The sequence below is a fragment of the Aptenodytes forsteri genome, unplaced genomic scaffold, assembly GCF_000699145.1.
Source record: "Aptenodytes forsteri isolate BGI_AS27 unplaced genomic scaffold, ASM69914v1 Scaffold15, whole genome shotgun sequence".
Classification (NCBI taxonomy): domain Eukaryota; kingdom Metazoa; phylum Chordata; class Aves; order Sphenisciformes; family Spheniscidae; genus Aptenodytes; species Aptenodytes forsteri.
The window spans coordinates 22338568-22352300 of NW_008795129.1; the positions used below are offsets into that span (position 1 = coordinate 22338568).

The window sequence follows — 13733 nt, forward strand, 5'->3', positions numbered from 1 at the left end:
TTTTTTTTGAAGCCAGTTTCAATAGCCAATAGTCCTGTGTTAGAGGCGCTTGCACCGTAGCTGCTTGGACCACTGATGTTTAGCAGATGATTAGCCTGCCACAGTGGCTGGGATTTTATTTTATTTTATAAATAGTGTTCATCTGGACAAAAAAAAAAACTGGCAACAGTTCAGAGAAGAGAAGCTGCTGCTGAAGTGTTTCTGCTTGTGCCACTGATGCAAGCAGCTGTTTCCATCTGCACTGCAGTATTGCAGCCTCTACACAGTCAGAGCTCTCAGGGCTCCTTGCTGGTGGAATTACAGAGGAAGCTGGCCTTGCTCGCATCTAGCTTCAACCCAAGGGCACGCTGAGGATGGGAGGGTCGCAGTCTCTGCAGCAGGCACAGACAGGTAGCCTGAACCGGGAACCGTCAGAGGCCATGTAAGTGTGGATTCCCCTGTCTCTCCTCTTTTTCCTCTGTACTGTTGGGCCTGCAGCCTTTCTGCACTTAACCTGTGTGGTGCGTTAAGGAGCTGACTTTTGTGTCTGAGGCCTTTGTTTAATGCTAATTGCATTCAGCCGGAGACATAGTTAAGGTTTGCTGAATATTGCAAGTTATATTTGATAATGCTTTCCTAGTAGGCAGGCACCTCGCTTGGACTGACCACCTCGATGCATTTGTGTTGAGCAATAGCTGTGTACCATATGTTTTGTCTTTTTATGTTTTGGATGCATAATCAATCAAACACAATGACCATTTCCAGTGAACAAAAAAACACCCCTTCCCCCCTCCCAAACCTACCACCTCTGTGTTTTCTATTTAAAATGCACAGCATGGAGCTGCATTTCACTGGTTTTTCAGAGTTTCTTTTTGCTTTTCTCTATACAGATACTGTTTTTCAGGTCACATCACCCTTGTCAGCATCCACCCCTGTCATGGTATTATATCCTCTGATGAATCATAAGCAAGGGGTCCTTAGATCTCTTCTCACTGAAGGCCAACTCCGAAAGATTCATTGGGGGGAGGGAAGAAAAAGCAAACAATTAGTGGCTATTCAGAACAAGTTATCACTTTTTCAGATGGCTTAATCATATATAAAAGTGCACAAATATGTATGTGCATGCAGAAATAGCAAAGTCATTTCCCATTTGCAAATAGGATTTTGTCATTTATTGGTTGAGGATTTATTGGTTTACTTAGCCAACAGTCTTTGCTCCCTAACCCTCCACCCCAAACTACTAAGCTGGCATGCTAGAGCATGGACCTTACCTCTGAATGGATTTTAGAAGAATTGCCTTGTCTCCTATTGTCGTTTCAGTTGCATAAATCACATTTATCTAACATGTCTGAACACCGAGTTAATTTCTGATCATGTATTTTGGTAAGTTTTAGGTATGCATCCACTAGAGCTAGTCTATAAACCAGCCTCATGTAGGTCTCTAAATTTTTTTTTTTTAATGTTATGTCTGCTTATTAAGGTAGATCTGATTATAGTTGAGACATCATTTGTATGTTTGAGATAAGTCCTTCAGAGTCAATGGGGAATGATAAAGCAGTAACTGATAGTTTTGCCTCTATAATAGGCCTTACAAGTAGGTGTATGCTCCCTATTGTCATATTCCGGTATATCGGCAGATAGCTTTGCTTGATACTGTCTTGTTATATTTGTAAGATACAGGCCTAACAGCATTCCTGTATCCTTTGTTCCTTTGATGTATAGCTTCACCAGTTAAGATTTTTTTCTATATCGTTCCATCATACATAGTACTAGCATTCCTATATACAGCATCTATTTTAATGGTATGGTGGAATAAACTGATGCCTCATTATCCTTAAAGTACTGTAAATTACATTTTTATCTGCACAAACTGGTGCTGATTTTTAACAGTGATCCAAGGACTGGGCAATAAAAGAGATGTAGCTAAAGCAGGGTTCAGTGTTTTTTATCTACAATTTTCACAGCCTTTTAAGAATTCATTCTGTTGAAGAACATACTGATCAAGGTGTCTATATATATGTATGTATATATTTTGGGAGCACATGAGTAAATTATATTGTCATCTCTTTCAATGACTTCTCTTATATATAAATATCCTCATCTTTTGCAGTTAGTCATTGCTGTGGGGTTTCAATATGATCTTTTAAGGCCCAACATAATCAACAGATACACTTTTAGCACAGGCGTCATTCAATAACTGTTGATGTCCTAGGGAAGAGTTTGTGAAAGATATTACTCATCTTGTATTAAATAAATCACTAAGAAAGTATGCCATTTTCTTTACTCCAACTACATACTCTTTAAAATAAGTATGGAGATGTTTCTTTATCCTTGAGAAAGTATGAGCCTGTTTTCCCAAAACAAGAACATCCTTATAGGATGTCATGGTAATCAGTTCTGGTCTGAGGTTTTGACTTTGTACCCTAATAACTATAACTTTTACCAACGCTTTTTTAATGAGGTTACATTTAACTTACTTCACAGACACAAGCAAATTCCTTAATGGCAGTGATAGTTCAGAGGCAAAAACATCTGGCCATGTCCCAGGCAAGTTGGGTAACTGCCCATGCAGTTACAGCATCCCTGAAGTCATCATTTTAGCCATCAGCAGAGGCTGACTGCTTAATGGAGACATCTTCTTAACAAAGAGAAAGCCAAGTTGGATTTGGCTGCCCTGAGTTCATTAGATTAGAGGGGTGTAAATCAGAAATCATTACTGGAATAGATTTATGTTAGCATCAAAAAAATACAGAGACAAACAAATTCCTTAAATAGCTGCTGGTTTAGGAGTTTCTCCAAAGTGTCCTATGATGGACTTTGCTAATCTCTAGGGAAAGTGTAGAAAGAAATTGGTGGTAGAATCGATGCTGAAAAGGGGTCTAGGTTAAGATTTTAGAGTGTATCCATGATTAAATGTGCTTTTTTTGCATGTGTATGCCAAATTCCCAATTTCAATGTAAATTTGTTTCAGCCAGGAAAAAAGTATTTGTAATAAAACCAGTATTGACACTAACAGCCTGGGGTATTCTGTTGTTCATTGTGGATTGTTAGTGACTCAGTCACTGGCAGTAGCAATTGTCCTTTTATTTAAAGAAAAAAAAAAGTCAATTTTGAATGATAAAAAAGGGAAAGCCCAAGGGAAGCCCGTGACAATAAAAGTTAACTGCAGATAAAAGTGGCGTGGTTCAGACCTTGCTATTGACATTATAAGCACTGTCATGTGCTTTGCAAATTGCAGCAGGCACCCTGGTGGTCACAGATTTAGCTAAATCAAGGGCACGTTTCAATCAGATAATAATAGGAATGGACTCGGTTGAAATAAAGGCAAATGACAGTACGATGATATTTAGCGTGCATGAATTTGTTCAGGTGCATACACGCTTACATCTAGTGCACTTGTGACAGTATCCCTGCGTGCGCTGTTTGGGCTACGCTGAGATGCCAGTTTTGTCCTGCTGAGGATGTGAACAGAATTCAGCTTGCCAAGTGCTATCACCTATATATCAGTGGTTTTCTTTTTAATAGTAATATATTTCTATCTCTTGGTAATACTTTTTAAGTATTAGAAAACTGGAAATGTTGCTAGCTTTTTAAATGTTGGTAGCTCTTAGCCAGTTGTCATCTCTGAATCATTTTTTTTTCCTCCGATGGAAAGGGTTCCTTTCTCCTGAGCACGAGCCACACCTTCCTTTTGTGGAGCATTATGGTTGCTGTCCTTGCAGCAACTGGGCAGGATTTACATTCAGTGCCCATTTCTTGATCAGCCAAAGGGCTGATGATGTGTTATTTCCTCCCATCAGGAGCTCTACATACTGCGTCTCTAACATTTTCATCCCTTGCCAATCCAAGAGGAAAATGACTGAAGACTGAGCCAGCTTCTACTGAAGTTGATAGTGAAATGCCCACTGACTTCAGTGGGAGCTGGATCAGGCTCCAAGAAAGAAATTGAATGTTACTGATCATTGGTAGCAGGCCAAGATGTTGGTGCCCTTGTGGGTTGTTTTTCAGTATTTCTTCTGTTGCGTGGTCTTTTCATTTGTTTGTTGGTTGCTGGAAAGACTCAGAAAATTTTAAACTGGATTGTCTCAGCCTTGTGCATAAGAGATGTGAGCAGCTGTTCTGTGTGTATGTATATATATGCATGTATATATATAAAAGTTATCTGTGCATACGTACAAAAACGCAGCCCTTGCTTGCTACCACATTTTTTATTTTTCTATCTCCCAAACTTAGAAGAATCCACTGTATCGTTCTTAAAAGTTTGAAAGAAATTAGGCTGGTAAAATATTTGCACAGTTCTAGCTGCTCATACATAGGAAAATCATCTTAATGAATATATACATGGAAGAGTGGGATATCTAGATATTGAAAGTATTGAAAAGAATTTGGGTCTTGGGAGGAGGGGAGCCTTCTGTTACTGAATTGGTATTTAGTCTGAGTTAATCCCTTGACAGATAGTTCTGCCTATTGTCAGCGTTCTACATAAATTTGTTTTCTTCTTTCTCTTATTGACAGTCACCAGTAAGCATCCCCATCAATAAGTAGACCATACTCTATCTACTAGATTTGTCTACTAAATAGGGTGAATTGCTGGAAGGCGTGGGGGTGTTTTACTTAAGAGAAAATGGACCAGAAGTAACAAGCAAATTCTTCTGTCAAGCTCCTCTGTCTTTTATTCCAGCTTCCCTTATTTGAGTCCAAAGCATCTCATCTCTGAAGTCAATGACAGCGCTTCCTTTGATATGAGAGGTTATTACATCAACTGCTACATCTGTCACTAGAAGTAGGCAGGTCACGTTTAGACTTGAAAACAAAATAAAAAGACCCCAGAATCACTCACCCTTCTATTAGCAAGGCATGCCACACATCTGGCAAATACGTGTATATTATAAAGCTCTCTGTAGTGAATGGTGTGCCCTATGCCGTGCATAATGGAGCTGCTGTCATCTATTATGTATTATGACATATGGGCAAATTGGAAAATGCAAACTGATGTGAGGTAGTAAAAACATGAATGAAAAGGCATTCCTGCACATGCATTGTGGCTGTCACTTACAGTCAGAACTGTTTTCCTGTCTGCTTTTGCTTTTTGCTTTGCTTGACCCAGCAGTCAAAGTAACTGCTTGTTAAATTTAAATCAAAGATGCTCCTCAGTCCTGTGTGTTTCAAGGGGTAATAGACTGGGTGCTTTTAATGTTTCTCTAACATGATTATAGTACATAGAAAAGTGGTTCTGTCTATTATAAACACATTTCCTTTGTTTTAAGACCTTACACCTATAGAGAGTTTTTGCATTTGCTAATGTCTTAGATACCATTTCCTTATCCATCTCTGATGTGTTGTAAGAATTTAGCTATGTAACAAACTTCTTATTTAGTCCAGGTAAGCAGGCTTTTCAGTGGCAAAAGGCAGAGTTTTAATTATAGCTAGAATTTCAGTGCAGTTTGCATTTTCTCTGAGGAACTGGGAGTGTTTGTAAGGAACAAACAAAAAAATAATACCTTTTACTGTGGAAAAACTTCTAAGAAAAAAAGGTGTCATTTCTCATCAGATCCTTAAATGCTCTGAAGCAACTATCTGAATTTAGTAGCAGACTATGCATATCATGTTTTGTACTCCCATTAGCACCAGAGCACCAGCTTAATGGGAAAAAAATGAATTAGTTTCCTTTTTCCACTACAGTCTGAGGTTTCAAAGGTTTCTTTTAAGGCATGTTTTAGCCTGAGAGCCTTCATAGATGGTGATACTAGACAAGATAGTAAGATCCCTCCTTAGCTCTAGAAACCAATGTGAAGTTTGCAGCATAAAATTGTCTAAAAACATAGCATGTTAACTGGGAAAATTTTGGTTTAAGCAAGTTTAGGTATCTCTGAGACAGACCTCAGGGTAATTGTAGAGCTGTGTTAGTTGTTTTGTTGCATCCTCACAGGACTGTTTGCTACGGCTCCTCTCCCTCCACTACGAGGTCTGATTAGCGAGAGGAATGGGTGCTTGGGAAGCCTCTTGCTTTCAGGAGGAAGAGCTGGGGCCGTTGGTTCTGTTGGGATGAAAAGTAAACTTTGGGAAAATCTGGGGCTTTCCATTTCAAGTTTCTTTGATTTCGATTAAATGAGATCCTTAGAATTATGTTCAAACTTACAAGATAGGGTTTTTCTAAACAAAAGAAGCTTGTTTCTAGGGCTAAATATAGACCAGATTGTATCTGAAACCTAGTAGTAGTTAGAATCAAATAAGCTCCTGCTTTTGAGTTTTGATTTCCTTTGGCATAGAAACCTGCATTTATTGGTCTTGTTAATAACGGTTCATTGCTCTCATTAGGAATGAGTCCAGTGTTGTGCTGGGAAAAGGGTTTGGTTGCTAAAGGAGGGGGAGGATGAGCAAGGAATTTGAATCCCTTTGTTTAACTTCCCAAATGCAGGACTGTCCCCTTCCAAAGCGGGATCCTGGGAAGGGAAGGTTTAGTGCTGTTGTTCCTCACCTAGCAGAGCTGTGGGCTGTACAGCTGGGTGCCAGCTGGTGAGGTGCCACTGCAAATCAGGGATTGCTTTTTCCAGCATGCTGTTGTGCTGAGTCAGCACTTCTCTGAGCTGGGCGTTCACGCAGCACCTACCGAAAGGGACGGTTTCATTGTGCTGAGATCTGGAGCCGCACAGAGTGTGCCCGTGGGAGAGGTAAAGCTGCAGCTCTGCTGAAGTCAATGAGAAACCTCCCAGAGCTACACTGGGCTGGAGCGGCAGCAGAAGGATCACACCCAACCCCGAGTCAGGAGATGAAATTATTATAGCCCAATGAGAGATTTTTTTGTTGTTGTTAAGAGGTTGAGATTTTGTTTTGTCCTTTGCTCCTATTGCTTCCTGGCCATGTTTCTATCCATGCAGCTGCTTCACGTGTTGAAGTAGAGGAAGTTAGTGGGATCTGTGTGAAGCTCTGCGCAGTTTTGCAGGGGCTGTGCAGGGGTAAAATAGGCAGAATATGGAGCAGCTTGAGGGCAGGGGGACTCTCGTCTCCCCTCTTTCCCTTTTAGCACAGGGACTCCCTGCCTCCCTTCTTTTCCACCCTCCATGTAGTCCTTATCTCCTTTCTGAAAGGAAGGACCACAAGCATTACAGGAACACAGTCTTATTTCCACATCTCACTATTTTCAGGAATCTCCATGCCACAAGATAAGCTGGTCCCCCAGGGATTTCAGGTGTCATATATTCATCTTTGCACTTCACAGTTGCTGTTTTGTCCCTGGGTCCTGCTTTTGAGCAGTGTGGCTGAGCAGAGATGTGACTCTGGAAAGCGTTGCATTTAAAAGGTAGTTCCAATAAACAAAGCAATTTCAAACCTATGGCTCTGGCTCCCAGTGAATTATTGATTGTTTTCCCTTGAAGCCATTGCATGATGCTGTATAGCAGTGAGCACAGGCACATGGATGCTTTCTGAGGAGATAGTTAACAGGATGTTGTTTCCTGGATTAAAACTTTAGAGCTTGGTACTAAAGGCAGGGGAAAGATATTTGCCATGAGTATTAAATACTTAAACATCAACTACTGATTCAAATACCAATCCCTAGCCTACTAGGGTGAACAAAGTGCAGCACTGACTGGGATTATTATATATTAACTGGTTATAACTATATTTGTGGTATTTCCTACCTTGGATATTGGGGTATACTGCATCTTTACTGTTTCTTCTCATCTCTCAAGAGATTTATGTGTTTGAATATTTAGCAGCCTCTGGTGATTTAGGGACACATTAGTATATTTGCTGTTGTGATGTCTGAAGATGAATGCCTTTAATTAAATGGTATTTTCCTGTTGTTCCTCTGAGAATAAAGCATCTACCTGAAAAGAGCGTAGGGGTTAAAAAAACTCTTCAATGCCGAGTCCTGTTTCTGTAACGTAGAAGTTTTCATTTTTCAGACTGAAGCCAGTAAAAGGGAAAGCAGGCTGGCCAGAAAGGATGGGAGTTCATTTCATTATTCATTTATATCAGTAGTGTTGAAAAACATACCCTGTTAGATCTCAGGAAAAGCAATAAAAAGGAAAAATTTAACTTGATTTAAAGCAATATGGGGAACTTCTTGCTAATCAGTTAGAAAAATGGTTTAAGTAGTTTGAAGTGCTGCTGTAAGTATGCCATGTTATATCCCTCAGTCTTTTTTCCTTCAGATGTGGCTTCCCACAGCTTGAGACATTTCTTTCTGGTTGCTGTGTGAAAGCAGGAAATGGCTTTTGTTGGGGGAGTGTGAATTTGGCTTCTGCACAAAATGCTTTCAAAATCGCTGAATAAACAAGCAGAAAAAGCAGGAAAAATAATTCCTTCTTCCCATATCAGTTATGGTAGGAAGATTTCTTATAATACAGTAGGCTAAAAAACAAAAATCAACATTATTTTTAAGATTATTATGCCCTTTTAATTCTCCTCCACTGCAGTTCTAATCTTGTTCTCTAAATATAACCATCCTGTAAGGAAAAATTGGCCTCTTTATAGTAAGTGATTAATGTTTAAGGGATTCATAAGTTTCTTTTTGCAATCTATTCTAGAAGACAGATTTCCAAACTGATCTGTTTGGTTTGGATAACATGCAAGGTATTATTTTCCATTGCTAAAGTCATAATGATCTGAAAAAGGAAGCCATAGCATTTTATTTCTGTTATCTCACCTACGTAAAAAAAGAAAATCCAGATTCTTGTATCTCAGCTCAGACACTGAGTTGTCCAAGGACTTGACGCTGGACGTCAAATGTTATTGGAAGAGCAGTGAAGTCGCTCAGTAGCGTTACATCAGCAGCAGTATGTAACTGAGCCATATTTACCCATTCACACCAAATTTACACTGGTGTAAATCATTAACACTTCAGCTGAACTGTCTGAGATGTGCTGGGGCAGCAGAGGACATTACACCGTTGGGCTTGCAGCATGGAGGAGAAGCAGAAAGCTGCACAAAGCAGGGGAACGACTGGCTGCTTCTGCACACGATGCAGAATGATCTTCCTCCCTTGTGTCCCTAAATTAAAACGTTGTGCCTGTCATGACACATCACTTGTGGGCCGGCAAGTATCACCTTCGATGTAATAGTGATTATTTTTCTGGGGAGCCATGTTTTCTGTGGGTCTCGTAGGAATATTTATGCTGAAATAATATTAAAGTCCTTCTCTGGAGAGGAGTGCCTGCCCTGCTTTCTGCACACATCAGTGTCAATATGAGTTCTTGTGTAATTGCATTGCACTAAAGTAGGTCTTTGTCGTTTCAGTGGAATGGGATTTATTTGACAAAAGCTTTATTCTTTAGTGAGAACTGCAAAGGATGCTTCTTCGCTGCGTCGTAGCTCAGGCCATAAAATGAACACGTGACATTTACCCTGCTCTTATGTTGGGCAGAATACCTCTGCTGAGGAAGACACTGCGGATGATTTTGTGGAATATTACTTTTGCCGCAGAAACCTATGAATGCAAAACATTTAAACCTGTTTAAACCTCCCAACTTTGATTGGATATGTTCTTTCACAAAAACCTTTTTAAAAAAATTGCTACCTGTTTTGCTGTCCTACAATATTGTTTTTATTAGGGTTTTAATGCATCAGAAAGACAGCAGGATAAAGAATGAAGATACCTAGGAAATCAACTTCATCCCAGTTCAGGGATTTCTTCTATAAAATTATTTTAAGTTGCTGTGATTAAAGAAGCTGGAGTTGTACCTATTTTTCATCGAGCCATATCCAGTTTTAAAGTAAAAAAAAAGAGAGAAGATCTATAGGCCAGCAATGATGAGTGTTATAAAGTAAGACTAAAATTATTCTCCAGCATTGTTTAAGCTTAAATAATCCTGTGATGAAATTATGGTTTTGTTTTGATGATCAGGCTTTGCAAGTCAGAAACCTATAAAATATGGCACCAATGTTGCAATGTAGGTGAGTAGCACAAGGCGTAATTGCCTTTTCTGATATGCATATGATACATATTCTGTATATATGCCATATGTATCAGATAGCAGACAAAAGTATTCCCCCACAAGGTGATGTACTTGCTTAGTATAGACTCAGCACTAGAAAGCTGTGAATTCCCACTGGCTTCTGGTGTAGTCTAGGGCATTTTGCATTTCACTGGAACAGACCCTCAGAGACCAATACACTCTGGTTTTCCTGTGGCTACCTTGGGGGTAACAAACATTATTTTATTTTATTGCAAGGCTTGATTCTCATCTTGTGTGTGCAAATCAGTAGTAATGTTCCAGATAGGACAACGGTATCATGCCAGTAGGAGCCCAAGGTGAGCTGAAGACAACGTTGGTGATCTGACTGTTTCCCTCTCAGCATCCTCTCCTTTTGACCCATTTTGCGGTTTGTCTCCTCACAGTATAAGTTTGTTGTGAATTTATTTAATCATAGGATAGATGACCTTGTCCCTGAATACCCTTATAACAGTGTGAGAGAAGTCCATTAATAGTTAATGGTCAGAAACGTGTCCCTAAAGGAACTGGCTTGTAAATGGAGTCTGGTGACATGTAAGTGACGTGTTTGTACCTCCCCTGGCTCCTGACTCAACGTAAGCATCAGATCCAGCACCGAGAACACTCCCCATGGGGCAAGAGGCAGCAAGGCAGATGGCTTTCAGTGGTCCCTGAAAAGTCACCCACCCTTGAGCTTTGGTAGGCTAGTTTAAGGTTACTGGTTTTGCTCTTCTCTGGGCAAAACATTTTCAGAGCTATCTGTACTGTTGAATTCTTTTGAGAAGTTCTATCATTTCAGTGGTGTATTTTATTAGAGAGAAGGGAAATACTGTTTGTGAGGTTTATGCCTATCACTGTTTGTATTTGTGTTGTTTTTTAATACCATGCGTTTAGCAGATCCTTGGATACTAGGTTTGATAAGTAGACTAATTCAGACACTAAATATTAATATTTAATACCTAAAATAACGAGATGAATCTACCGTTGTATCCATGTTTTTTATATGTTGCTATACAAATTTAATATTAAAATTTAAAATTTGTAGGGATGTTTTGTATTCAAAACGTGGGTGAACAATGACATAGCTAACAATCATCATGTTAAAAGAATGTCATGTTAGCTGGAAGTCACTGAGTAGGCAAATACTGTACAAAAATGCTAGCATACAAAGTTGACGCATATTTGATCTTATCCTAACCTAAAAGTTGACGTATTTGATATTATCCTAACCTAATGCTGGGATGAAAAAAAATGACCTTTTGTTGTAGCTATAGAATATTCGTGGTCCTTGTGAGTAGGCCCTCAGGTCAGCTAATGGATGCTGGCTTAAATTGGTAACTTGATCTCCAGGAAAGGAATTACCATTTGGGCTCTCTTTGTGATTTTGAATTATGATCCAGATCTGTATTTGTAAGAGTCTGAAGAAAAGGAAAAAAAAAAGAGGAAAGATTGTATCTCTGTATTGCAGAGTTGTGTAACTGCAACATGAGCGGTACCACAACATGAATTATAAGAGATTGTCAGTTATTGAATTTTATATAAACAGAAGGAAAAAACCCTCGAATGTGATGTGTACCGAGCAGTCTTTTTTCCCCCTCTGGGCTCTGCATACATCCATAGCAAGAAGCTGTTCATGGTGTTAAGACATCCCAGCCTGAGTGGATAAGGCAGACTTGATGTGGATGCAGAAGTGAACTGACCAAGACCATGTATGCGCAGCAGTTCAGTGGCAGAGTTGAGACTGGGATTGATCTTCGTCCGGAGAGATGTATTGCTGAAACATCCTGCCTCAGTGTTCTTTTTTTTGTTGTTGTTTATTTGGTTTTGGTTTTTTTAAGAACTATATGGAAAAATCAGTTTAACCGTTGAAAATGGCACCAGGAAATCTGAAAAGGTTTTATCAGGCTGTTTACAGTGAAAGAGCTTTGACTGAAATTAATGTGCATCTCTGAGTGCCTTGCCTCTCTGGCTTTAGGAAATCTAAAGTTTAAAGTTACTCTGTGTCTTTTTAAATCTGTCAGCCTGTGTGGCTCTTGCCAGTGCAGTATATGTGCCTGCTTAAGTAACGTGCAAAACAGATTGACCTCAGAAGTATACAGCCAGTCCTGCATCCTTGGTTCTGATCTCATTAGTAAACCAAACCTGAATTATTCATGCAGGTTTTATGAGGATCATCTCTGAAAATGATCGATGGAGGTAAGACTACAGAACTTATTCCTCCTTTTTATTGCCAGTTCATCTCCCAGTGGGATTTACAGGAATGAAAACCAGAATGCATCTTCAGTACTAAATTGAACATTGTAAGAAGTTGCTTTTTTTTTTTTTCTGATTTAGATTCCTCTCATGGTGTATGATAAATTGTCCAGTAAATACTCATGTGAAATTTATACCTTAACTTTATGATATAACAGCTACAGATGCTTTGGAGGGCCAGGTCTGATGGAATCTGTGCGTCGCCTTTAGGTGTTGCCACAGGTAGTGCTTATGTATCAGCACTGCAGTGTTCGCTCATTTGGGTCCTTCCATCGCACAGCTGTGGACTCCCTCTTTGTCTCAGAGCCCTGCTAGTACCTCTGGTGCACAGAAATCTCAATACGGAACCGAGCATTGCGTGATGTCCCTCTGGTAACAGATGCATGTGCCTTGCGTGTTCTTATTTGTATTTGATCCTTAAGGCCCAGGGAAACAGATCTGCAGATAACTCTAGTGTGGTTTTATGTGGCCTAGAGGTGATGGATGTACTTGGGCAGCCATTTTCCCCTTGAACTGCAGCTCTAGCCAGTTGTAAAGAACATGTAGATCTAAAGATGAGATGGAAAAAAAGACAAAATATCCATTTCTGTCTCCTCCCCCTCAGGGAGTTCAGCTATATCTCAGGAAAAGACTTTAGAAGTTATTGCCAGTTAAAATTGATCAGGTAGGAATTGCTCATCGTCTGAGACAGTCCTCAATTTCTCTGTATGTTTCCAAACGTCCCGCACACTACAATTAGAGGGCAATCTGTAAACAACAGCTCTCCAGTAAAGCTTTGGAGTCCTTGCTTTTGTTTCATTACCCTCCAAGCACTCTTGGGTGGTAATGGAGCACAGTTTGGTTTTGTTGTTGTTGTGTGCATGTTGTAAGATTACCTGACTTTTTTCCTCCCGATATGTCATATTTCCAAATACACCATGAGAAAGAAATTGTTGCCTCTGGTCTGATGTCAGTAAAACAAAGGTACATAGAGACAAAACAGTTAGCGGATAGAGTTTTCTGAGTACCAGCAAGAAGGATGAGTTTATGGAGTGCTAGCTGGGCATCAGTGATATCGCTGACAGGTATGAGAGACCTCGATTAATCTGGGACATGTTCCACTAATAAGGCACATTTAACGTACTTTTTCCTACGTGCAAAGTTTGGAAGAAAAATATACAAATTTAAATACAGGTGGACAGAGGCTCTTCACCTTAGTTCTGATGGAGCAGATTCCCCTGAGGCTGGTCTTGACGTTGTTACTTGTGATTCCACAACCCTGGCTGGTGGAGAGCAGCTCCTTTGGCTCTATCCCCCTCTCCCCACTCCCAGCACAGGCAGCACTTCTCGGTAATGCAACTCCAGCTCCTGGCTTCAAAACTTCAAAATATCACACACCCATTCCTCTCCAGACTGTCCATATTGCACACCAATAGAATCATAGAATCATTGAGGTTGGAAAAGACCTCTAAGATCATCGAGTCCAACCGTCAACCCAACACCACCAGGCCCACTAAACCATGTCCCTAAGCGCCTCATCTACACGTCTTTTAAATACCTCCAGGGATGGGGACTCAACCACTTCCC

The 13733-nt window shown here is 40.0% G+C and overlaps 1 protein-coding gene across 11 annotated transcripts in view; it reads left to right on the plus strand.

Annotated features, from left to right (window-relative positions):
- Positions 1–13733, plus strand: part of TACC2 (transforming acidic coiled-coil containing protein 2) — a 151296-nt gene that overhangs the window by 84637 nt on the left and 52926 nt on the right. The window contains exon 1 of one of the 11 annotated variants that reach the window (XM_009277935.2): positions 32–421. The exons of the other annotated variants lie outside the window; for them this stretch is intronic. Coding sequence (XP_009276210.1) covers positions 354–421 — 68 coding nt within the window. The 5' untranslated portion in view covers positions 32–353. Of the gene's footprint in view, positions 1–31; positions 422–13733 lie in introns of those variants that run through there. 11 annotated transcript variants of the gene reach the window in all.